Source organism: Rattus norvegicus, chromosome 14 (assembly GCF_036323735.1).
Source record: "Rattus norvegicus strain BN/NHsdMcwi chromosome 14, GRCr8, whole genome shotgun sequence".
In the NCBI taxonomy this organism is placed as follows: domain Eukaryota; kingdom Metazoa; phylum Chordata; class Mammalia; order Rodentia; family Muridae; genus Rattus; species Rattus norvegicus.
The window spans coordinates 152,517-180,218 of NC_086032.1; the positions used below are offsets into that span (position 1 = coordinate 152,517).

At 38.0% G+C, this 27,702-nt stretch overlaps 1 protein-coding gene across 2 annotated transcripts in view; it reads right to left on the reverse strand.

Moving 5' to 3' along the window:
* Positions 1–7,915: 7,915 nt before the first annotated feature.
* Vom2r66 (vomeronasal 2 receptor, 66) overlaps positions 7,916–27,702 on the reverse strand; it is a 42,217-nt gene continuing 22,430 nt past the window's right edge. For both annotated transcript variants that reach the window (XM_039092604.2, XM_039092605.2), the window contains exons 5-6: positions 16,591–16,714; positions 7,916–10,241 (exon numbers count right to left, since the gene is read on the reverse strand). In XM_039092604.2, coding sequence (XP_038948532.1) covers positions 9,337–10,241; positions 16,591–16,714 — 1,029 coding nt within the window. In that variant the 3' untranslated portion in view covers positions 7,916–9,336. The remainder of the gene's footprint in view (positions 10,242–16,590; positions 16,715–27,702) is intronic.

Consider the following 27,702-nt stretch of genomic DNA (forward strand, 5'->3'; position numbering starts at 1 on the left):
ATCAATGGCCTCAACTCCCCAATAAAAAGACATAGATTAACAAACTGGATACACAACGAGGACCCTGCATTCTGCTGCCTACAGGAAACACACCTCAGAGACAAAGACAGACACTACCTCAGAGTGAAAGGCTGGAAAACAACTTTCCAAGCAAATGGTCAGAAGAAGCAAGCTGGAGTAGCCATTCTAATATCAAATAAAATCAATTTCCAACTAAAAGTCTCAAAAAAGATAAGGAAGGACACTTCATATTCATCAAAGGAAAAATCCACCAAGATGAACTCTCAATCCTAAATATCTATGCCCCAAATACAAGGGCACTTACATACGTAAAAGAAACCTTACTAAAGCTCAAAACACACATTGCACCTCACACAATAATAGTGGGAGATTTCAACACACCACTCTCATCAATGGACAGATCATGGAAACAGAAATTAAACAGTGATGTCGACAGACTAAGAGAAGTCATGAGCCAAATGGACTTAACGGATATTTATAGAACATTCTATCCTAAAGCAAAAGGATATACCTTCTTCTCAGCTCCTCATGGTACTTTCTCCAAAATTGACCATATAATTGGTCAAAAAACGGGCCTCAACAGGTACAGAAAGATAGAAATAATCCCATGCGTGCTATCGGACCACCACGGCCTAAAACTGGTCTTCAATAACAATAAGGGAAGAATGCACACATTTACGTGGAAATTGAACAATGCTCTACTCAATGATAACCTGGTCAAGGAAGAAATAAAGAAAGAAATTAAAAACTTTTTAGAATTTAATGAAAATGAAGGTACAACATACCCAAACTTATGGGACACAATGAAAGCTGTGCTAAGAGGAAAACTCATAGCGCTGAGTGCCTGCAGAAAGAAACAGGAAAGAGCATATGTCAGCAGCTTGACAGCACACCTAAAAGCTCTAGAACAAAAAGAAGCAAATACACCCAGGAGGAGTAGAAGGCAGGAAATAATCAAACTCAGAGCTGAAATCAACCAAGTAGAAACAAAAAGGACTATAGAAAGAATCAACAGAACCAAAAGTTGGTTCTTTGAGAAAATCAACAAGATAGATAAACCCTTAGCCAGACTAACGAGAGGACACAGAGAGTGCGTCCAAATTAACAAAATCAGAAATGAAAAGGGAGACATAACTACAGATTCAGAGGAAATTCAAAAAATCATCAGATCTTACTATAAAAACCTATATTCAACAAAACTTGAAAATCTTCAGGAAATGGACAATTTCCTAGACAGATACCAGGTATCGAAGTTAAATCAGGAACAGATAAACCAGTTAAACAACCCCATAACTCCTAAGGAAATAGAAGCAGTCATTAAAGGTCTCCCAACCAAAAAGAGCCCAGGTCCAGATGGGTTTAGTGCAGAATTCTATCAAACCTTCATAGAAGACCTCATACCAATATTATCCAAACTATTCCACAAAATTGAAACAGATGGAGCACTACCGAATTCCTTCTACGAAACCACAATTACTCTTATACCTAAACCACACAAGACACAACAAAGAAAGAGAACTTCAGACCAATTTCCCTTATGAATATCGACGCAAAAATACTCAATAAAATTCTGGCAAACCGAATTCAAGAGCACATCAAAACAATCATCCACCATGATCAAGTAGGCTTCATCCCAGGCATGCAGGGATGGTTTAATATACGGAAAACCATCAACGTGATCCATTATATAAACAAACTGAAAGAACAGAACCACATGATCATTTCATTAGATGCTGAGAAAGCATTTGACAAAATTCAACACCCCTTCATGATAAAAGTCCTGGAAAGAATAGGAATTCAAGGCCCATACCTAAACATAGTAAAAGCCATATACAGCAAACCAGTTGCTAACATTAAACTAAATGGAGAGAAACTTGAAGCAATCCCACTAAAATCAGGGACTAGACAAGGCTGCCCACTCTCTCCCTACTTATTTAATATAGTTCTTGAAGTTCTAGCCAGAGCAATCAGACAACAAAAGGAGATCAAGGGGATACAGATCGGAAAAGAAGCGGTCAAAATATCACTATTTGCAGATGACATGATAGTATATTTAAGTGATCCCAAAAGTTCCACCAGAGAACTACTAAAGCTGATAAACAACTTCAGCAAAGTGGCTGGGTATAAAATTAACTCAAATGAATCAGTTGCCTTCCTCTATACAAAAGAGAAACAAGCCGAGAAAGAAATTAGGGAAACGACACCCTTAATAATAGACCCAAATAATATAAAGTACCTCGGTGTGACTTTAACCAAGCAAGTAAAAGATCTGTACAATAAGAACTTCAAGACACTGAGGAAAGAAATTGAAGAAGACCTCAGAAGATGGAAAGATCTCCCATGCTCATGGATTGGCAGGATTAATATAGTAAAAATGGCCATTTTACCAAAAGCAATCTACAGATTCAATGCAATCGCCATCAAAATACCAATCCAATTCTTCAAAGAGTTAGACAGAACAATTTGCAAATTCATCTGGAATAACAAAAAACCCAGGATAGCTAAAGCTATCCTCAACAATAAAAGGACTTCAGGGGGAATCACTATCCCTGAACTCAAGCAGTATTGCAGAGCAATAGTGATAAAAACTGCATGGTATTGGTACAGAGACAGACAGATAGACCAATGGAATAGAATTGAAGACCCAAAAATGAACCCACACACCTATGGTCACTTGATATTTGACAAAGGAGCCAAAACCATCCAATGGAAAAAAGATAGCATTTTCAGCAAATGGTGCTGGTTCAACTGGAGGGCAACATGTAGAAGAATGCAGATCGATCCATGCTTATCACCCTGTACAAAGCTTAAGTCCAAGTGGATCAAGGACCTCCACATCAAACCAGACACACTCAAACTAATAGAAGAAAAACTAGGGAAGCATCTGGAACACATGGGCACTGGAAAAAATTTCCTGAACAAAACACCAATGGCTTATGCTCTAAGATCAAGAATCGACAAATGGGATCTCATAAAACTGCAAAGCTTCTGTAAGGCAAAGGACACTGTGGTTAGGACAAAACGGCAACCTACAGATTGGGAAAAGATCTTTACCAATCCTACAACAGATAGAGGCCTTATATCCAAAATATACAAAGAACTCAAGAAGTTAGACCGCAGGGAAACAAATAACCCTATTAAAAAATGGGGTTCAGAGCTAAACAAAGAATTCACAGCTGAGGAATGCCGAATGGCTGAGAAACACCTAAAGAAATGTTCAACATCTTTAGTCATAAGGGAAATGCAAATCAAAACAACCCTGAGATTTCACCTCACACCAGTGAGAATGGCTAAGATCAAAAACTCAGGTGACAGCAGATGCTGGCGAGGATGTGGAGAAAGAGGAACACTCCTCCATTGTTGGTGGGATTGCAGACTGGTAAAACCATTCTGGAAATCAGTCTGGAGGTTCCTCAGAAAATTGGACATTGAACTGCCTGAGGATCCAGCTATACCTCTCTTGGGCATATGCCCAAAAGATGCCTCAACATATAAAAGAGACACGTGCTCCACTATGTTCATCGCAGTCTTATTTATAATAGCCAGAAAATGGAAAGAACCCAGATGCCCTTCAACAGAGGAATGGATACAGAAAATGTGGTATATCTACACAATGGAATATTACTCAGCTATCAAAAACAACGAGTTTATGAAATTCGTAGGCAAATGGTTGGAACTGGAAAATATCATCCTGAGTGAGCTAACCCAATCACAGAAAGACATACATGGTATGCACTCATTGATAAGTGGCTATTAGCCCAAATGCTTGAATTACCCTAGATCCCTAGAACAAACGAAACTCAAGACGGATGATCAAAATGTGAATGCTTCACTCCTTCTTTAAATGAGGAAAAAGAATACCCTTGGCAGGGAAGGGAGAGGCAAAGATTAAAACAGAGACTGAAGGAACACCCATTCAGAGCCTGCCCCACATGTGGCCCATACATATAGAGCCACCCAATTAGACAAGATGGATGAAGGAAAGAAGTGCAGACGGACAGGAGCCGGATGTAGATTGCTCCTGAGAGACACAGCCAGAATACAGCAAATACAGAGGCGAATGCCAGCAGCAAACCACTGAACTGAGAATAGGACCCCCGTTGAAGGAATCAGAGAAAGAACTGGAAGAGCTTGAAGGGGCTCGAGTCCCCATATGTACAACAATGCCAAGCAACCAGAGCTTCCAGGGACTAAGCCACTACCTAAAGACTATACATGGACTGACCCTGGACTCTGACCCCATAGGTAGCAATGAATATCCTAGTAAGAGCACCAGTGGAAGGGGAAGCCCTGGGTCCTGCTAAGACTGAACCCCCAGTGAACTAGACTATGGGGGGAGGGCGGCAATGGCGGGAGGGTTGGGAGGGGAACACCCATAAGGAAGGGGAGGGGGGAGGGGGATGTTTGCCCGGAAACCGGGAAAGGGAATAACACTTGAAATGTATATAAGAAATACTCAAGTTAATAAAAAAAAATCAAAGCATATCTTGTTTTGGTTCTTGGTCATGAGATTGAAAGAACATGAAAAACATTCAGCATTCTCTGCCCATTTACAGTCATCATATTCATTATTCACAATGAGATTTACAAATTACTAATGTAATTATGGCATGTCTATAATAAATTTAAATACTTTTCTTTCTCTCTTTCTCTCTTTCTCTCCATTCCATCTCTCTTCTCCTTCCATTGTTGCCCAGCAAGGTCATCCTTTGCTACATATTTAGTTGGAGTCCAGGGCCAGTCCATGTATAGTCTTTGGGTAGTGGTTTAGTCCCTTGAAGCTCTGGTTGGTTGCATTGTTGTTCTTATGGGTTGGCAAACTGTAGCTCTTTCAGTCCTTTTTCTAATTCCTCCAATGGGGGTCCTGTTCTCAGTTCAGTAGTTTGCTGATAGCATTTGCATCTGTAATTGACATGTTCTGGCTGTGTCTCTCAGGAGAGATCTATATCTGGTTCCTGTTAGCATGGATCGAGCTGCATTCTTCTACATGCTGACCTCCAGTTGAACCAGCACCATTTGCTGAAAATGCTATCTTTTTTCCATTGGATGGTTTTGGCTCCTTTGTCAAAGATCAAGTGACCATAGGTGTGGGTTCATTTCTGAGTCTTCAGTTCTATTCCATTGATCTGCCTGTCTCTGTACCAATACCATACATTTTTTTTATCACTATTGCTCTGTAATACTGCTTGAGATCAAGGATGGTGATTCCCCCAGAAGTTCTTTTATTGTTGAGGATAGTCTTAGCTATCCTGTGATTTTTGTTACTCTAAATGAATTTGCAAATTGTTCTTTCTAACTTTATGAAGAATTGAGTTGGAATTTTGATGGGGATTGCATTGAACCTGTAGATTGCTTTTAGCAAAATGGCCATCTTTACTATATTAATCCTGCCAATCCATGAGTATGGAAGATCTTCCTCAATTTCTTTCTTCAGAGAGTTGAAGTTCTTCTCATACAGATCTTTTACTTGCTTGGTTAAAGTCACACCAAAATATTTTATATTATTTGGGACTATTGTGAAGGATGTCATTTCCTTAATTTCTTTCTCAGCCTGTTTATCCTTTGAATAGAGGAAGGCTACTGATTTGTTTGTGTTAATTTTATACCCCAACACTTTGCTGAAGTTGTTTATCAGGTTAAGTAGTTCTCTGGTGGAACTTTTGGTGTCACGTAAATATACTATCATATCATCTGAAAATAGTAATCTTTTGATTTCTTCCCTTCCAATTTATATCCCTTTGACCTCCTTTTGCTGTCTCATTGCTCTGGCTAGAACTTCAAGAAGTATATTGAATAAGTAGGGAGAGAGTGGGCAGCCTTGTCTAGTCCCTGATTTTAGTGGGATTGCTTCAAGTTTCTTTCCATTTAGTTTGATGTTAGCTACTGGTTAGCTGTATATGGCTTTTACTATGTTTAGATATGGGCCTTGAATTCCTGATCTTTCCAGGACTTTTATCATGAAAGGGTCACCTCAAGCATTTTGTCAAATGCTTTCTCAGCATCTAATGAAATGACGATGTGGTTCTTATCTTTGAATTTGTTTATATAGTGGATTACTTTGATGGATTTTCGTATATTAAACCATCCCTGCATCCCTGGGATGAGGCCTACTTGACCATGATGGATGATTGGTTTGATGTGTTCTTGGATTCGGTTTGCAAGAAGTTTATTGAGTATTTTTGTGTCAATATTCATAAAGTAAATTGGTCTGAAGTTCTCTTTCTTTGTTGGGTCTTTGTGTGGTTTCAGTATAAGTAATTGTGGCTTCATAGAAGGAATTTGGTAGTGCTCTGTCTGTTTCAATTTTGTGGAATAGTTTGGATAGTATTATTATGAAGTTTTCTATGAAGGTCTGATAGAATTCTGCACTGAACACATCTGGACCTGAGCTCTTTTGTTTGGGAGACTTAATAACTGCTTCTATTTCTTTAGGAGTTATGGGGTTGTTTAGATGATTTATTTGTTCCTGATTTGGTACCTGGTATCTGTTTAGAAAATTGTCCATTTCTTCCAGATTTTCAAGTTTTGTTGAATATAGGCTTTTGTAGTAGGATCTGATGATTTTTTAAATCTCTTCAGATTCTGTTGTTATATCTCCCTTTTCATTTGTGATTTTGTTAATTTGGACACACTCTCTGTGTCCTCTGGTTAGTCTGGCTAAGGGTTTATCTATCTTGTTGATTTTCTCAAAGAACCAGCTTTTGGTTTTGTTGATTCTTTGTATGGTCCTTTTTGTTTCTATTTGGTTGATTTCAGCTCTGTGTTTGATTATTTCCTGCCTTCTACTCCTCCTGAGTATATTTGCTTCTTTTTGTTCTAGAGCTTTTAGGTGTGCTGTCAAGCTGGTGATAAATGCTCTCTCCTGATTCTTTCTGCAGGCCCTCAGAGCTATGAGTTTTCCTCTTAGCACAGCTTTCATTGTGTCCCATAAGTTTGGGTATGTTGTATCTTCATTTTCATTACATTCTAAGAAGTCTTTAATTTCTTCCTCGACCAGGTTATCACTGAGTAGAGCATTGTTCAACTTCCATGTATGTGTGGGCATTCTTCCCTTATTGTTATTGAAGGCCAGCTTTAGGCCATGGTGGTCTGATAGGACGCATGGGATTATTTCTATCTTTCTGTATCTATTGAGGCATGTTTTATGACCAATTTTATGGTCAATTTTGGAGAAAGTACCATGAGGTGGTGAGAAGAAGGTATATCCCTTTGTTTTAGGATAGAGTGTTCTATAAATATCTTTTAAGTCCATTTGGTTCATGACTTCTCTTAGTCTGTCTATGTCTCTGTTTAATTTCTGTTTCCACGATCTTTCCATTGATGAGAGTGGGGTGTTGAAATTCCTACTATTATTGTGTGAGATTCAATGTGTGCTTTGAGCTTTAGTAAGATTTTTTTATGAATGTAGGTGCCCTTGCATTTGGAGCATAGATACAACTGAGAGTTCATCTTGGTGGATTTTTCCTTTGATGAATATCAAGTGTCCTTCCTTGTCTTTTTTAATGACTTTTGGTTGAAAGTAATTTTTATTTGATGTTAGAATGGCAACTCCAGCTTGTTTCTTCAGTCCATTTGCTTGGAAAGTTGTTTTCCAGCCTTTCACTCTGAGGTAGTGTCTGTCTTTGTCTCTGTGGTGTGTTTCCTGTAGGCAGCAAAATGCTGGGTCCTCTTTACATATCCAGTCTGTTAGTCTATGTCCTTTTATTGGGGAATTGAATCCATTGATGTTGAAAGATATTAAGGAATAGTGATTGTTGGTGCCTGTTATTTTTGTTGTTAGAGGTGGGATTATGCTTGTTTGTCTGTCTTTTGGTGTCATTGAATGGAAATTATATTCTTTCTTTCTGTATGATGTAATTTCTCTCCTTATGTTGGAGTTTTCCATCTATTATTCTTTGTAGGGCTGGATTTGTAGAAAGATATTGTGTAAATTGGCTTTTGTCATGGAATATCTTCCTTTCTCCATCTGTGTTAATTGAGAGTTTTGCAGGATACAGTAAAATGTGACTGTTAAAGCAGAATGTGTTCTTTAAAGGGACATTACTAATGATTATATTTCTATGAAGAGTAACTCAGAGAAGTAATTTTTTGATAATTCTGATGCATTATACACCCATTCAGCCTCCCATTGTGGGAGGAGAATTGATGAATGTGAAGGATTAGTGCAACTGCAAACATTCAATTTCCTTTTGAAAATTCATTTTCTAGGAAGCAGCACAATGAAACCATCTGGCCCCCATTCGATCCTTCTAGAATTTTGTGAGTCCAGGACTCAAATCATTACTGCACACCAAGAACAACTCTGAGAAAAATTAGGTACAAACCAATATCAGTTTTACCAATCCTTTCCATAATTACAATATAATATCATGTTGCTATATCTACAAGCCTCCTTTGTTTTGTTTTTTTATTCCTTAATATTGTTTTTTACAGTTCCATCATTATTCCCTTCCTAGTCTTCCCCCTGACTTATTCTCATCCAATACCTCCTGCCAGTTATCAAGGGGCAATCTGCAACTCTCCAAACCCCAGACCTCCCCAATCCCTTGGGGGAGTCTCTTTGTGGTTAGGTGTGTATTCTCTTGCTGAGGCTGGATCAGGCAATCCTGTGTTACATATGTGTTGGGGGCCTTATAACAGCTGGAGTATGCTGACTTGTTAGTGGCTCAGTGTCTTTGTTGTCCAGGTTAGTTGAGACTGTTTGTATTCCTATGGGTCACCCTCCTCAGTATCTTCAAACTATTCCCTAACACAACCACAGGAGTCCCTGGATTCTGTTCATTGTTGTATATAATATTTTTGTATTTGAGAGTAGATAAAGAACATTTTCAGCTTAGACTATTGGCCAGTATCTTGAAGAGCAGCTGAAAAAAAGACAGTATCTGTTGCATGTGCTCCTACTGGAAATAAGAAAATGTGTTCTGATTTCATCTTTGTTGATTTTTAGTTAGTTTGTTTTTATGTATAATCCCTGTCTATCCTAGAACTCACTTTCTATACAAGGTTATAGATTCAACTGCCTTATCAAATTTACTCTAAGTTATCAGGGGGAAAGCCTCATGAAAGCAAAATTATGAATAAAGTTGTACTACTTATTTGAAAATTATAGTTCTCCCAGGGGATACTAAGCAAATGAATGATTGCAAGATTTTATGGACAATGTATGCAAGATCAGTAGATATGGTACTTCTAAACATAGCTAGAGAAATCAGCAAGAGTGATTCTAAAACTAAATTCTAAAATTCATGCTCTGTAGCTAAATATTTGGAGTGTACGTAACAACTTTACATTTGACAGAATTCCTGAAATATTTGCTCAGAAATATGATTTCTCCCTGATTTTGTGGATCGAATTTCTGTCTGGTCTCATTAAAATGATGTAAACTTTGGGTGCAAAGATGCATCCCAGCATCCCTGCACTGGATGCCAAGATGGAGAAGATCTCTACAGCAACCATGACCTTGCCCTTGGTGCTATGGTAGACAGGGAGGAAGGTGACCCAGACAGCGCAGAACACTAGCATGCTGAAGGTCAACAACTTGGCTTCGTTGAATGTGTCAGGCAGGTTCTTTGCCAAGAAAGCTATAGTGAAGCTTCCAAGGGCCAGGCAGGCCAAGTATCCCAGGACACAGTAGAATGCAGTAACGGAGCCCTTGTTACACACAATGATGATGTGGCCATGCTCAGAGTGTTCATCAATATCGACAAAGGGAGGAGCAATTGCTAGCCAGATTACACACAGAAAACATTGCAATAGGGAACATATGGGGATAATGTAGTTGGGTGTCCCCGATACCAAAAAGTTTCTTAATCGTCTTCCTGGGTCTGTGACTTTGAAAGCCAGAACCACAGTGATTGTTTTGGCCAGAACTGTGGAAATAGCCACAGTAAAGACAATTCCAAATGTGATTTGCTGTAAGATACAGGTTGCTCTGTTAGGATAGCCAATGAAGAAAAAGGAGCACAGAAAACAGAACATGAGTGACACGATTAATAGGTAGCTGAGGATTCTGTTATTGGCCTTTACAATAGGAGTGTCATGGTACTTCACAAAGACCCAAAGTACCACTGCTGTGAATGCAGAGAAACAGAATGCGATTAAGGCAAGAGCCATCCCCAAGGGGTCTTCATAGCTTAGAAAGATCACACCTTTCTGAATGCATTTGTTCTTTTCTGTGTTGGCATACTGGTATTCTGGACAATTCACACACTGATCCATATCTGATGTCCAAAGAAAAGTTTAGTTAGTGCTACTTTGTAAATTTTGTTGACAAGTTATTTTAAGTAAGACTGTTAAAAGAAGCATAGTAATGCTACCTTTGATGCAGAAAATGTAATTTGAAGGAAGTTGATTCACAGCATTGCTCTCAATTCTTAAAATTCATAAAGATATATCAGAAAATAAAATCATGACATTATTTCTTTATCTACTTAATTTTGTTGATTATGTCATTCTTAATGTTATCAGAAAGCAAAGATTTAAAAAGCCATCTTTTGTTTCTATGTTAATATCAAGTAGTTTGTTGAATTCAGAAAAGATACCTTCATAAAACCCAATATTGTTGGGTATATTTTTTAAATACAAAACCAAACACTCATAGTTTTCTGAGATCATTGACTCTTCTTATGAATTTGCTCCCAATAATACATTGAAATTCTAACTTTACTGGGACAATACTTGTAGTAGTTACTTGAGAATTCATTATCTCAAAGTCACTGACATAGAAAGAATACTAAATTGACCGGGTAAGCTGTCTGTAAGTGTACATATTTATAACTATGTATTCATGTAAATGTTATAGCATTGTTGGATTTAGGTTATTCCTGTCATAAGACATAAATAAGAAGAAGGTAGAGAAGGAGAGGTAATATAATATCAATGGTTGAAAAGTAGAAAACATTAAAGAAATAAGCCCTGAGATGTATCATCATCTGGCAATAAGTAAACAAAAGTTCTGATTATTGTTCATGAGATGCACTAATATTAGCACTGAAAAAAACTGTGAAGATACTTTGTACTAAGAAGTACTTTATCTTGATCCCTTCTCTTTTCCCCCATTTTTATTGGATATTGTTTAATTAATTTACATTTCAAATGTTATCTCCTATCCCATTTTCCCTTCCATAAAACCCCTATCCTATTCTACTCCCACTTCTTCTATGAGGGTGTTCCCTTGCCCATCCACCCACCCTTTCCAACTTACCAGCACTGATATTTCCCTACACGGGGGGGGGGGTCGACCCTTGGCAGGACAAAGGACTTCTCCTCCCACTGATGCCCAGAAAGGCCATCCTCTTCTACATATGCAGATGGAGCCACGGGTCTGTCTTTTGATGGTGGTTTAATCCCTGAGAGCTCTGGTTGGTTGGTACTGTTAATATGGGATTTGAAACCCCTTCACCTCCTTCAGTCCTTTCTGTAACTCCTCCAATGGGGGCTAATTCTCAGTTCAATGGTTGGTGTGAGTGTCTACTTCTGTATTGGTCATGCTCTGGCAGAGACTCTCAGGAGACAACTATATCAGTCCTGTCCACATGCACTTCTTGGCATCAGCAATATTGTCTGGGTTTGGTGGTTGTATGTATAAGGGCTAGAATTGCCAGGTGGGGCAGTCTCTGGATGGCTTTTCTTCATTTTCTGCTCCAAACTTTGTCTCCATATTTTCTCCTATGAATATTTTTGATCCACCTTCGAAGAAGGACTGAAGCATATGCACTTTAATCGTCTTTCTTCTTGAGCTTCATGTGATTGTGGATTGCATCTTGAGTAATTCGAGTTTTTGGGGTAATATCCACTTATCAGTGAGTGCATACCCTGTGTGTTTTTTTCGTGATTGTGTTACCTCATTCAGGATGATATTTTCTAGTTTCATCCATTTGCCTATGGATTTCATGAAGTCATTTTTTGATAGCTGAGTAGTACTCCATTGTGTAGATGTACCATCATTTTTGTATGGATTCCTCTGTTGAAGAACATCTGAGTTCCTTCCAGCTTCTGGCTATTATAAATAAGGTTGCTATGAACATAGTAGAGCATGTGTCTTTGTTAAAATTTGGAGCATCTGTGGGTATATGCCAAGGAGTGGTACAGCTGGGTCTTCAGATAGTACTATGCTCAATTTTCTGAGGAACATCTAGACTGATTTCCAGAGTGTTGGTACCAGTTTGCAATCTCACAAACAATGGAGGAGTGTTCATCTTTTTCCACATCCCTACCAGCATCTGTTGTAACCTGAATTTTTTATCTTAGCCCTTTTGATTGGTATGAGGTGGAATCTCAGGGTTGCTCTGATTTGCATTTCCCTGATGACTAAGGATTTTGAACTGTTCTTTAGGTGCTTCTCAACCATTCAATGTTCCTCAGCTGAGAATTCTTCGTTTAGCTCTGTATCCTATTTTTCATTAGAGTTATATGATTCTATGGAGTCTAACTTCATGAGTTCTTGGAATATTTTGGATATTAGCCTTTTATTGAATTTAGGATTGGTAAAGATCTTTTCCCAATATGTTGATTGCAGTTTGGTTCTCATGGCATTGTCCTTTGCCTTACGGAAGCTTTGCAATTTCATGAAGTCCCATTTGCTGATTCTTGATCTTAGAGCATAAGCCATTGGTGTTCTGTTAAGGAAATTTTTCCAGTGCCCATGTGTTCCAGGTTCTTCCCTACTTTTTCTTCTATTAGTTTGAGTGTATCTGGTTTTATGCAGAGGTCCAAAATCCACTTGGATTTGAGCTTTGTACAGGGCAATAATAAAATAAATAAAAATGGTTCCATTTCCATTCTTCTTCATGCTGACCACCAGTTTCAACCTTTTGCTGAAAATGCTGTCCTTTTAGCACCTTTGTCAAAGATCAAGTGACAATAGCTGTGTAGGTTCAGTTCTGGGTCTTCAATTATATTCCATTGATCTACCTTCCTGTCTCTTTACCAATACCATACTGTTTTGATCACCATTACTCTGTAATACAGCTTGAGGTCAGGGTCGGTGATTCCCCCAGAAGTGGTTTTATTGTTGAGGATAGTTTTCAAGTTCTTGGGTTTTTTTTGTTACTCCAAATTAATTTGCACATTGCTTTTTCTAACTCTATGGAGAATTGATTTGGAATTTTGATGGGGGCCACATTGTATTGGTAGATTGCTTTTTGCAAAATGGCCATTTTTACTATATGGATCGTTCAGTCCATGAGCATTGGAGATCTTTCTATCTTCTGAGATCCTCTTCAATTTCTTTCCTTCGAGGCTTGATGTTCTTGTCATATAGATCTTTCAGTTGCTTGGTTAGAGTCACATGGAGTTATTTTATATTATTTGTGACTATTGTGAAGGGTATTGTTTCCCTAATTTCTATCTCAGCCTGTTTATCCTTTGAGTAGAGCAAGGCTACTGATTTGTTTGAATTAATTTTATATTCAGTCACTTTGCTGAACTTGTTTGTCAGGCTTACTAATTCTCCGGTGGAATTTTTGGGATCACTTAATTATACTATCATAAGATCTGCAAATAGTGAGATTATATATATACATATATATATATATACATATATATATGTATATATATATATATATTGGTTCTTTTTTTCGGAGCTGGGGACCGAACCCAGGGCCTTGCGCTTCCTAGGCAAGCGCTCTACCACTGAGCTAAATCCCCAACCCCAAATAGTGATATTTTGACTTTTTCCTTTCCAATTTGTATCCCTTTGACCTCCTTTTTTGTCTGATTTCTAGGGCTAGGATTTTGAGTACTATATTGAATAGGTGGGGAGAGAGTGGCCATCCTTGTCTAGTCCCTGATTTTAGTGGGATTGCTTCAAACTTCTCTCCATGAAGTTTGATGTTGGTTACTGGTTTGGTGTATATCGCTTTTAATATGTTTATGTATGGGCCATGAATTCCTGATCCTTCCAAGACTTTTATGATGAAGAGGTATTTAATTTTGTCAAATGCTTTCTCAGCATCTAAGGAAATGATCATGTGTTATTTTATTTTATTTTATTTGAGCTTGTTTATATAGTGGGTTACATTAATTGATTTCTGTATATTGAAACATCCTTGCATCCCTGGGATGAGACCTACTTGATCATGATTGTTTTGATATGTTCTTGGTTTTGGTTTGCAAGCACTTTATTGAGTATTTTTGCATCGATATGCATAAAGGAAATTGGTCTGAAGTTCTCTTTCTTTGTTGGGTCTTTGTGTGCTTTAGGGATAAGCATAATTGTGGCTTCATAGAAGGAATTGGGTAGTGTTCTTTCTGTTTCCATTTGGTGGAATAGTTTGGACAGTACTGGTATTAAGCCTTCTACAAAGATCTGATAGAATTCTGCACTAAACCCTCTGGTCCTGGACACTTTTTTGTTGGGAGTCTTTTAATGACTGCTTCTATTTCTTTAGGACTTATTGGACTGTTTAGATGGCTCTCTGATTCTGATTTAAATTTGAGACCTGATATCTGTCTAGAAAATTGTCCATTTCATCCAGTTTTTCCAGTTTTGTTGGATATAGCCTTTTGTAGTAGGATCTGTTGATTTTTTAATTTCCTCAGGTTCTGTTGTTATGTCTGACTTTTCATTTCTGATGTTAATTTTGATACACTCTTTGGTTAGTCTGGGTTTATCTATCTTTTTGATATTCTCAAAAAACCAGCTCCCAGTTTTGTTGATTTTTTGTATAGTTCTTTTTGTTTCTACTTGGTTGATTTCAGCCCTGAGTCTGATTATTTCCTGCCACCTACTCCTCATCATAGATATATTTGCTCCTTTTAGTTCTAGAGCTTTTAGGTGTGTTGTCAAGCTGCTAATGTATGCTTTCTCCAGTTTCTTTTAAGAGGCACTAAGAGCTATTAGTTTTCCTCTTAGCACTGCTCTCATTGTGTCCTATAAGTTTGGATATGGTTTCCTTTCATTTTCATTAAATTTTAAAGTCTTCAATTTCTTTATTTCTTCCTTGGCCAATTTATCATTAAGTGGAGAGCTGTTCAGCTTCCATGTGTATGTGGGCTCTTTTTTGTTTTTGGAATGCTGAGCACTTTCATCCTTGCCTCATCTCCATTCCTATATGTCTCAGTGTCTGTGAATATACTCAAGCATGATAAATATGTAATGACAAACAGAATCAGCAATATAACAGAGAAATTCTTGAGCAAGAGTTGTTACCCATATGGTTTGTCTTAAACAATAGTATCTCATTCCTAAATTGTAATTTCCATCATGTCTACAATATTAGCTGTGATTTTAATTGCACTTAATTTTTATTTCATTTCAAAGAATGTTGATATGTGTTCCTTGGTTTACACTATTCTTATCTAGAACAATGATTTTTGGAGAGCTATTATTTTATAAGTTGCCTAAAAGCCTAAGAAGTTGATTTAGATATAAATAAAATATGTTGCTCTACCAGAGAACCTGAGTTCAGATCACAGCACCCATGTCAGATGTCTTAAAAGTTCACATAAATGTAACCACAGGGGTATTGTTTGCTCTTATATGTACCCATACATGTATTACCCATCCCACACACATACAATATTGATGTAATAAAATGCTTTTTTGAATTTTTGTGGAATTCATTGATGTAGTTATTAATTATATATTTTTGTTTTTACAGCTAAAACAATTCAGTGTACTTTAAATAATTATTTTCAAGCACAGTGTATTGTTGGAATGCATGACTTCAAAGAGATCTTCTGAAGAGGTTGCTTGGTTCTACTACATGCATCATGGGAATAAACTCAGATTGTAAGCCTTAGCAACAAATGATTTAACTGTTGAACCAATTCGCAGACATCGTATGTCTTTTAAGAATCTTAATTCATTATATGAAATGAGTCATAATAATTGAAAAGCTAACCATAATCTTTTTGCATTTTGCCAACCCTAAATAATTATTTTAATAATGGGTGTGGTTTGAAATATCCTCAATATGAGTACTGTCATATATTCTACATCATAGGTTAACTTATCCACTACACTCTGGATTCACACCACATCTGTCTTTGAAGATTCCCCTCAGAATTTTACATACTTTACAGTTTGTCATAAATTTGCGAATACTTTTGTCTTGTATATTAATCTTACACTGAACATGGATTTTGTACCTAGCAGTCTCATGACTTACTCCAGTAGACTTGACGTTGTGTTTTTCTTTGTGGGTTCCTATATGCACGTGGTTTGAATAATCATACATAGGACAGATATATTGATAAAATATGACTAATTTAATTTTTAAAAAAATTGTGAATAAAATCTAATGTATGTGGCTTTACAATAGATTAATTATTGTAAAAATCTTGTGGAGAAATCGCTCATATTGGAGTTTTATTTCCTAAAGTATTTCTTTGTGAAAATATAATGTACATTGAATTTGCAATGAGTCAATATGTGAGTCAAGGCACAAGGGATATGTGTTTGTTTGTTTGATTTTGGCAGGATTTTGTTAATTATTGTATCTACAACTAATAAATTAAAAAGTAATAATTCTATATTTTCAATTGCCTTTTCATTGACTTCACAATCCCAGTGGGGCACAAGAGGAATATATATTTTCAGGATTTATCAAAGTAGCAAACACTCACTTGTCTCATTAGAAATTTCATTTTCAGGGCAGGGGCTGCAAACAAAACAGCAGGCTGCCATTTCCTCCCTCCAGATTCTTCTGAATCCAGGATGACAATCTGCACTGCACACAGAGGATGCCATCTGAGAAAAAAATAAACACATACTGATAATAGTTTTTGCTATTTCTTTTAATTTTGTATTAGTATAATTTTCAATAAGTTTATTTTATGTATATTAAGTGATTGACATTTCACTCTGTCCATTTTTTAATGATCAGCTATGAATACTGAAAATACATTGAAGAAATGTTGGATAAATTCTGAATCTCTAGTAATTCAGAAAAAAAGAGCTGATAGTTAACTATATCTAAAACCTACAGAGATTGCAACCTGATGTTTTTCAATTAATTATTTTCAATTTGGCACTAAGTACTGTGAACAGACAGAGGGAACTTTAATGGGGTTATTTTCTGAGCCAACACTAGCCTGTCCTCAGACCTTTGAAGACTTTTTTCAATTGGTAAATGATATAGGAGTGTCCTTCTTACTGTGGACAGTAGAGCCAGCAAGCAGTGTTATTTTAAGATATATTATTTAGTTCCAGTCTCTAGATATCCACACTTATCTTTCCATGACTATAAACTATATGTTAAATTATCTCTTGCTCCTCACTTTCCTTATGGTCAAAGTTTAATTAAAGCAACTGAGAAGTAAGTTAGTATTGTTATTATTACCTTGAATAAGTTAGCCTAGCAAAGCATGAGAAACTGTATATAAAAACAGTGGATTATGCAGACATTGGTTTAATATGGTTGGAAATGATAAAATGATGTGTAGTGATCTTGAATATGAATATTTCATGAAGTCAGAATGCTCTATAGAGGCTGCACATACTGAAAAAGGCTGGATAAAAGCTAGATTGTTTAAAGTTAATTGAAAATTTGAAAAATTCTTCTTATGTTTTGATATTGTTGAAATAGGTTCTTACAATGAACTATCAATAAATTAATATGCTCAATAAAGATTAGAGTATACTTTCAGTTTTTCCCCATCATTTTCTTTAAATTTTTGTTAACACTCTGTCATATTTTAGTGACTATTAGAGTTAGAGTTAGAGTAAGGAAAATGGGCATACTTTTGTGCTTCATGTTAATTTACTTTAAGGTAGTGTAGTGTCTCCATATCACACATGGCAGGTTTGAACTCAGAATATAGGGCAGATTATCAAGAAACAGTGATTTTTATGCCTCCGCCTCTAAAGTGCTTGGACAAGAACATAAGCCAACAAAACTTGTCACTGTTTCTGACTTTTTAGGATAATAATTTTATTTTCATGTATTATAGTACTGTTAACAGGTTTGTGAAATAAAATGTTGTCATATCAATATGTTTTCCTTCTGTTCTATAACGTGAACTATATATAGTTCTATATATAAACTTCCATAACATTTATTTAACTCTGAATAAATTTTGCACTTGATTAACAGCCATTTCTGAACATTTACAGAAAGTAATGTAATTCTATATTGTGTGGTATATTACATTCAATGAATCTTCATATGTTAAATCATACTTGCGTCCCTGGATTAAATTCTTGTTCTCAGAGAATGATCTTTCTGTTGCGTGTTATGTTCTTTTGGTAGGTGTTTAGTCAAGAATTATTCCATACATATCCATCAAAGGTTTTGCTCTCTAATTTCTTTTTTTCCCTTATTACACATTATAATGTTTCCTCTACTTTTATAAATGAAAGGAAAGTTCTCCACTTATATGTGAATGAGTCTCCACAGCCTCTGCAGGCAACCAAGAAATGTCTTAAAAAATAAACAAGTCTTTTTGTCATTGATTAGATTTAGAAAATATTATCAAAAATATTCAACTATGCTCTAGGACCGGGCACCTCCTGTGTTTACCGGGAGTCCCACACCAGTGGATCCCGGCCCACAGCAGCTCTCTGCTCCCAGACCCTGTGGGAGAGAGACCCCACCGCCTGGTCAGGTGGGCACTCCTGAGGCTGCAGAGCGGAAGAGACCACCAACACTGCCCACCCCTGCCCACATCCCCGGCCCAAGAGGAAACTGTATAAGGCCTCTGGGTTCCCGTTGGGGAGGGCCCAGGAGTGGTCGGACCTCTGCGTCTGAGACACTGCCGGAACCTGAAGGAAACAGACCGGATAAACAGTTCTCTGCACCCAAATCCCTTGGCAGGGAGAGCTAAACCTTCAGAGAGGCAGACAGGCCTGGGAAACCAGAAGAGACTGCACTCTGCACACACATCTCGGACGCCAGAGGAAAACACCAAACGCCATCTGGAACCCTGGTGCACTGAAGATCCCGGAAATGGCGGCACAGATCTTCCTGGTTGCTGCCTCCGCAGAGAGCTCGAGGGCAGCACCCCGCAAGCGAACTTGAGTCTCGGGACCACAGGTAAGACCAACTTTTCTGCTGCAAGAAAGCTGCCTGGTGAACTCAAGACACAGGCCCACAGGAACAGCTGAAGACCTGTAGAGAGGAAAAACTACACGCCCGAAAGCAGAACACTCTGTCCCCATAACAGGCTGAAAGAAAACAGGAAAACAGGTCTACAGCACTCCTGAAACACAGGCTTATAGGGCAGTCTAGCCACTGTCAGAAATAGCAGAACAAAGTAACACTAGAGATAATCTGATGGCGAGAGGCAAGCGCAGGAACCCAAGCAACAGAAACCAAGACTACATGGCACCATCGGAGCCCAATTCTCCCATCAAAACAAACATGGAATATCCAAACACACCAGAAAAGCAAGATCTAGTTTCAAAATCATATTTGATCATGATGCTGGAGGACTTCAAGAAAGATGTGAGGAACTCCCTTAGAGAAACACAGGAAAACATTAATAAACAAGTAGAAGCCTACAGAGAAGAATCGCAAAAATGCCTGAAAGAATTCCAGGAAAACATAAATAAACAAGTAGAAGCCCATAGATAGGAGTAACAAAAATCCCTGAAAGAATTCCAGGAAAACACAATCAAACAATTGAAGGAATTAAAAATAGAAATAGAAGCAATCAAGAAAGAACACATGGAAACAACCCTGGATATAGAAAACCAAAAGAAGAGACAAGGAACTGTAGATACAAGCTTCACCAACAGAATACAAGAGATGGAAGAGAGAATCTCAGGAGCAGAAGGTTCCATAGAAATCATTGACTCAACTGTCAAAGATAATGTAAAGTGGAAAAAGCTACTGGTCCAAAACATACAGGAAATCCAGGACTCAATGAGAAGATCAAACCTAAGGATAATAGGTATAGAAGAGAGTGAAGACTCCCAGCTCAAAGGACCAGTAAATATCTTCAACAAAATCATAGAAGAAAACTTCCCTAACCTAAAAAAAGAGATACCCATAGGCATACAAGAAGCCTACAGGACTCCAAATAGATTGGACCAGAAAAGAAACACCTCCCGTCACATAATAGTCAAAACACCAAACGCACAAAATAAAGAAAGAATATTAAAAGCAGTAAGGGAAAAAGGTCAAGTAACATATAAAGGCAGACCTATCAGAATCACAGCAGACTTTTCGCCAGAAACTATGAAGGCCAGAAGATCCTGGACTGATGTCATACAGACCCTAAGAGAACACAAATGCCAGCCCAGGTTACTGCATCCTGCAAAACTCTCAATTAACATTGATGGAGAAACCAAGATATTCCATGACAAAACCAAATTTACACAATACCTTTCCACAAATCCAGCCCTACAAAGGATAATAAATGGTAAAGCCCAACATAAGAAGGCAAGCTATACCCTAGAAGAAGCAAGAAACTAATCGTCTTGGCAACAAAACAAAGAGAAGAAAAGCACACAAACATAATCTCACATCCAAATATGAATATAACAGGAAGCAATAATCACCATTCCTTAATTTCTCTCAACATCAATGGCCTCATATCCTCAATAAAAAGACATAGATTAACAAACTGGATACGCAACGAGGACCCTGCATTCTGCTGCCTACAGGAAACACACATCAGAGACAAAGACAGACACTACCTCAGAGTGAAAGGCTGGAAAACAACTTTCCAAGCAAATGGTTGGAAGAAGCAAGCTGGAGTAGCCATTCTAATATCAGATAAAATCAATTTTCAACTAAAAGTAATCAAAAAAGATAAGGAAGGACACTTCATATTCATCAAAGGAAAAATCCACCAAGATGAACTCTCAATCCTAAATATCTATGCCCCAAATACAAGGGCACCTACATACGTAAAAGAAACCTTACTAAAGCTCAAAACACACATTGCACCTCACACAATAATAGTAGGAGATTTCAACACCCCACTTTCATCAATGGACAGATCATGGAAACAGAAATTAAACAGAGACGTAGACAGACTAAGAGAAGTCATGAGCCAAATGGACTTAACGGATATTTATAGAACATTCTATCCTAAAGCAAAAGGATATACATTCTTCTCAGCTCCTCATGGTACTTTCTCCAAAATTGACCATATAATTGGTCAAAAAACGGGCCTCAACAGGTACAGAAAGATAGAAATAATCCCATGCGTACTATCGGACCACCACGGCCTAAAACTGGTCTTCAATAACAATAAGGGAAGAATGCCCACATATACGTGGAAATTGAACAATGCTCTACTCAATGATAACCTGGTCAAAGAAGAAATAAAGAAAGAAATTAAAAACTTTTTAGAATTTAATGAAAATGAAGGTACAACATACCCAAACTTATGGGACACAATGAAAGCTGTGCTAAGAGGAAAACTCATAGCGCTGAGTGCCTGCAGAAAGAAACAGGAAAGAGCATATGTCAGCAGCTTGACAGCACACCTAAAAGCTCTAGAACAAAAAGAAGCAAATACACCCAGGAGGAGTAGAAGGCAGGAAATAATCAAACTCAGAGCTGAAATCAACCAAGTAGAAACAAAAAGGACCATAGAAAGAATCAACAGAACCAAAAGTTGGTTCTTTGAGAAAATCAACAAGATAGATAAACCCTTAGCCAGACTAACGAGAGGACACAGAGAGTGCGTCCAAATTAACAAAATCAGAAATGAAAAGGGAGACATAACTACAGATTCAGAGGAAATTCAAAAAATCATCAGATCTTACTATAAAAACCTATATTCAACAAAATTTGAAAATCTTCAGGAAATGGACAATTTCCTAGACAGATACCAGGTATCGAAGTTAAATCAGGAACAGATAAACCAGTTAAACAACCCCATAACTCCTAAGGAAATAGAAGCAGTCATTAAAGGTCTCCCAACCAAAAAGAGCCCAGGTCCAGACGGGTTTAGTGCAGAATTCTATCAAACCTTCATAGAAGACCTCATACCAATATTATCCAAACTATTCCACAAAATTGAAACAGATGCAGCCCTACCGAATTCCTTCTATGAAGCCACAATTACTCTTATACCTAAACCACACAAAGACACAACAAAGAAAGAGAACTTCAGACCAATTTCCCTTATGAATATCGACGCAAAAATACTCAATAAAATTCTGGCAAACCGAATTCAAGAGCACATCAAAACAATCATCCACCATGATCAAGTAGGCTTCATCCCAGGCATGCAGGGATGGTTTAATATACGGAAAACCATCAACGTGATCCATTATTTAAACAAACTGAAAGAACAGAACCACATGATCATTTCATTAGATGCTGAGAAAGCGTTTGACAAAATTCAACACCCCTTCATGATAAAAGTCCTGGAAAGAATAGGAATTCAAGGCCCATACCTAAACATAGTAAAAGCCATATACAGCAAACCAGTTGCTAACATTAAACTAAATGGAGAGAGACTTGAAGCAATCCCACTAAAATCAGGGACTAGACAAGGCTGCCCACTCTCTCCCTACTTATTCAATATAGTTCTTGAAGTTCTAGCCAGAGCAATCAGACAACAAAAGGAGATCAAAGGGATACAGATCGGAAAAGAAGAGGTCAAAATATCACTATTTGCAGATGACATGATAGTATATTTAAGTGATCCCAAAAGTTCCACCAGAGAACTACTAAAGCTGATAAACAACTTCAGCAAAGTGGCTGGGTATAAAATTAACTCAAATGAATCAGTTGCCTTCCTCTATACAAAAGAGAAACAAGCCGAGAAAGAAATTAGGGAAACGACACCCTTAATAATAGACCCAAATAATATAAAGTACCTCGGTGTGACTTTAACCAAGCAAGTAAAAGATCTGTACAATAAGAACTTCAAGACACTGAGGAAAGAAATTGAAGAAGACCTCAGAAGATGGAAAGATCTCCCATGCTCATGGATTGGCAGGATTAATATAGTAAAAATGGCCATTTTACCAAAAGCAATCTACAGATTCAATGCAATCGCCATCAAAATACCAATCCAATTCTTCAAAGAGTTAGACAGAACAATTTGCAAATTCATCTGGAATAACAAAAAACCCAGGATAGCTAAAGCTATCCTCAACAATAAAAGGACTTCAGGGGGAATCACTATCCCTGAACTCAAGCAGTATTACATAGCAATAGTGATAAAAACTGCATGGTATTGGTACAGGGACAGACAGATAGACCAATGGAATAGAATTGAAGACGCAGAAATGAACCTACACACCTATGGTCACTTGATTTTTGACAAAGGAGCCAAAACCATCCAATGGAAAAAAGATAGCATTTTCAGCAAATGGTGCTGGTTCAACTGGAGGGCAACATGTAGAAGAATGCAGATCGATCCATGCTTATCACCCTGTACAAAGCTTAAGTCCAAGTGGATCAAGGACCTCCACATCAAACCAGACACACTCAAACTAATAGAAGAAAAACTAGGGAAACATCTGGAACACATGGGCACTGGAAAAAATTTCCTGAACAAAACACCAATGGCTTATGCTCTAAGATCAAGAATAGACAAATGGGATCTCATAAAACTGCAAAGCTTCTGTAAGGCAAAGGACACTGTGGTTAGGACAAAACGGCAACCAACAGATTGGGAAAAGATCTTTACCAATCCTACAACAGATAGAGGCCTTATATCCAAAATATACAAAGAACTCAAGCAGTTAGACCGCAGGGAAACAAATAACCCTATTAAAAAATGGGGTTCAGAGCTAAACAAAGAATTCACAGCTGAGGAATGCCGAATGGCTGAGAAACACCTAAAGAAATGTTCAACATCTTTAGTCATAAGGGAAATGCAAATCAAAACAACCCTGAGATTTACCTCACACCAGTGCGATTGGCTAAGATCAAAAACTCAGGTGACAGCAGATGCTGGCGAGGATGTGGAGAAAGAGGAACACTCCTCCATTGTTGGTGGGATTGCAGACTGGTAAAACCATTCTGGAAATCAGTCTAGAGGTTCCTCAGAAAATTGGACATTGAACTGCCTGAGGATCCAGCTATACCTCTCTTGGGCATATACCCAAAGATGCCTCAACATATAAAAGAGACACGTGCTCCACTATGTTCATTGCAGCCTTATTTATAATAGCCAGAAAATGGAAAGAACCCAGATGCCCTTCAACAGAGGAATGGATACAGAAAATGTGGTACATCTACACAATGGAATATTACTCAGCTATCAAAAACAACGAGTTTATGAAATTCGTAGGCAAATGGTTGGAACTGGAAAATATCATCCTGAGTGAGCTAACCCAATCACAGAAACACATACATGGTATGCACTCATTGATAAGTGGCTATTAGCCCAAATGCTTGAATTACCCTAGATGCCTAGAACAAATGAAAGTCAAGACGGATGATCAAACTGTGAATGCTTCACTCCTTCTTTAAATGAGGAAAAAGAATACCCTTGGCAGGGAAGGGAGAGGCAAAGATTAAAACAGAGACTTAAGGAACACCCATTTAGAGCCTGCCCCACATGTGGCCCATACATATAGAGCAACCCAATTAGACAAGATGGATGAAGCAAAGAAGTGCAGACCGACAGGAGCCCGATGTAGATCGCTCCTTAGAGACACAGCCAGAATACAGCAAATACAGAGGTGAATGCCAGCAGCAAACCACTGAACTGAGAATAGGTCCCCTATTGAAGGAATCAGAGAAAGAACTGGAAGAGCTTGAAGGGGCTCGAGACCCCAAAAGTACAACAATGCCAAGCAACCAGAGCTTCCAGGGACTAAGCCACTACCTAAAGACTATACATGGACTGACCCTGGACTCTGACCCCATAGGTAGCAATGAATATCCTAGTAAGATAGGGAAGGGGAAGGGGAAGCCCTGGGTCCTGCTAAGACTGAACCCCCAGTGAACTAGTCTATGGGGGGAGGGCGGCAATGGGGGGAGGGATGGGAGGGGAACACCCATAAGGAAGGGGAGGGGGGAGGGTGATGTTTGCCCAGATACCGGGAAAGGGAATAACACTCGAAATGTATATAAGAAATACTCAAGTTAATAAAAAAAAAAGAAAAAAGAAAAAAAAAAGCCTATATTCAACAAAACTTGAAAATCTGTAGGAAATGGACAATTTCCTAGACAGATACCAGGTACCGAAGTTAAATCAGGAACAGATAAAGCAGTTAAACAACCCCATAACTCCTAAGGAAATAGAAGCAGTCATTAAAGGTCTCCCAACCAAAAAGAGCCCAGGTCCAGACGGGTTTAGTGCAGAATTCTATCAGACCTTCATAGAAGACCTCATACCAATACCATCCAAACTATTCCACAAATTTGAAACAGATGGAGCACTACCGAAAACCTTCTATGAAGCCACAATTACTCTTATACCTAAACCACACAAAGCCCCAACAAAGAAAGAGAACTTCAGACCAATTTCCCTTATGAATATCGACGCAAAAATACTCAATAAAATTCTGGCAAACCGAATCCAAGAGCACATCAAAACAATCATCCACCATGATAAAGTAGGCTTCATCCCAGGCATGCAGGGATGGTTTAATATACGGAAAACCATCAACGTGATCCATTGTACAAACAAACTGAAAGAACAAAACCACATGATCATTTCATTAGACGCTGAGAAAGCATTTGACAAAATTCAACACCCCTTCATGATAAAAGTCCTGGAAAGAATAGGAATTCAAGGCCCATACCTAAACATAGTAAAAGCCATATACAGCAAACCAGTTGCTAACATTAAATTAAATGGAGAGAAACTTGAAGCAATCCCACTAAAATCAGGGAATAGACAAGGCTGCCCACTCTCTCCCTACTTATTCAATATAGTTCTTGAAGTTCTGGCCAGAGCAATCAGACAACAAAAGGAGGTCAAGGGGATAGAGATCAGAAAAGAAGAAGTCAAAATATCACTATTTGCAGATGATATGATAGTATATTTAAGTGATCCCAAAAGTTCCACCAGAGAACTACTAAAGCTGATAAACAACTTCAGCAAAGTGGCTGGGTATAAAATTAACTCAAATAAATCAGTAGCCTTCCTCTACACAAAAGAGAAACAAGCCGAGCAAGAAATTAGGGAAACGACACCCGTCATAATAGACCAAATAATATAAAGTACCTCGGTGTCACTTTAACCAAGCAAGTAAAAGATCTGTACAATAAGAACTTCAAGACTCTGAAGAAAGAAATTGAAGATCTCAGAAGATAGAAAGATCTCCCATGCTCATGGATTGGCAGGATTAATATAGTAAAAATGGCCATTTTACCAAAAGTGATGTACAGATTCAGTGCAATCCCCATCAAAATACCAATCCAATTCTTCAAAGAGTTAGACAGAACAATTTTCAAATTCATCTGGAATAACAAAAAACCCAGGATAGCTAAAACTATCCTCAACAATAAAAGGACTTCAGGGGGAATCACTATCCCTGAACTCAAGCAGTATTACAGAGCAATAGTGATAAAAACTGCCTGGTATTCGTACAGAGACAGACAGATAGAGGAATGGAGTAGAACTGAAGACCCAGAAATGAACCCACACACCTATGGTCACTTGATTTTTGACAAAGGAGCCAAAACCATCCAATGGAAAAAAGAGCATTTTCAGCAAATGGTGCTGGTTCAACTGGAGGTCAATATGTAGAAGAATGCAGATCGATCCATGCTTATCACCCTGTACAAAGCTTAAGTCCAAGTGGATCAAGGACCTCCACATCAAACCAGACACACTCAAACTAATAGAAGAAAAACTAAGGAAGCATCTGGAACACATGGGCACTGGAAAAAATTTCCTGAACAAAACACCAATGGCTTATGCTCTAAGATCAAGAATCGTCAAGTGGGATCTCATAAAACTGCAAAGCTTCTGTAAGGCAAAGGACACTGTGGTTAGGACAAAACAGCAACAAACAGATTGGGAAAAGATCTTTACCAATCCTACAACAGATAGAGGCCTTATATCCAAAATATACAAAGAACTCAAGAAGTTAGACCGCAGGGAGACAAATAACCCTATTAAAAAATGTGGGTCAGAGCTAAATAAACAGTTCACAGCTGAGGAATGCCGAATGGCTGAGAAACACCTAAAGAAATGTTCAACATCTTTAGTCATAAGGGAAATGCAAATCAAAACAACCCTGAGATTTCACCTCACACCAGTGAGAATGGCTAAGATCAAAAACTCAGGTGACAGCAGATGCTGGCGAGGATGTGGAGAAAGAGGAACACTCCTCCATTGTTGGTGGGATTGCAGACTGGTACAACCATTCTGGAAATCAGTCTGGAGGTTCCTCAGAAAATTGGACATTGAACTGCCTGAGGATCCAGCTATACCTCTCTTGGGCATATACCCAAAAGATGCCTCAACATATAAAAGAGACACGTGCTCCACTATGTTCATCGCAGCCTTATTTATAATAGCCAGAAGCTGGAAAGAACCCAGATGCCCTTCAACAGAGGAATGGATACAGAAAATGTGGTACATCTACACAATGGAATATTACTCAGCTCTCAAAAACAATGAGTTTATGAAATTCGTAGGCAAATGTTTGGAACTGGAAAATATCATCCTGAGTGAGCTAACCCAATCACAGAAAGACATACATGGTATGCACTCAATCATAAGTGGCTATTAGCCCAAATGCTTGAATTACCCTAGATGCCTAGAACAAATGAAAGTCAAGACGGATGATCAAAATGTGAATGCTTCACTCCTTCTTTAAAAGGGGAACAAGAATACCCTTGGCAGGGAATAGAGAGGCAA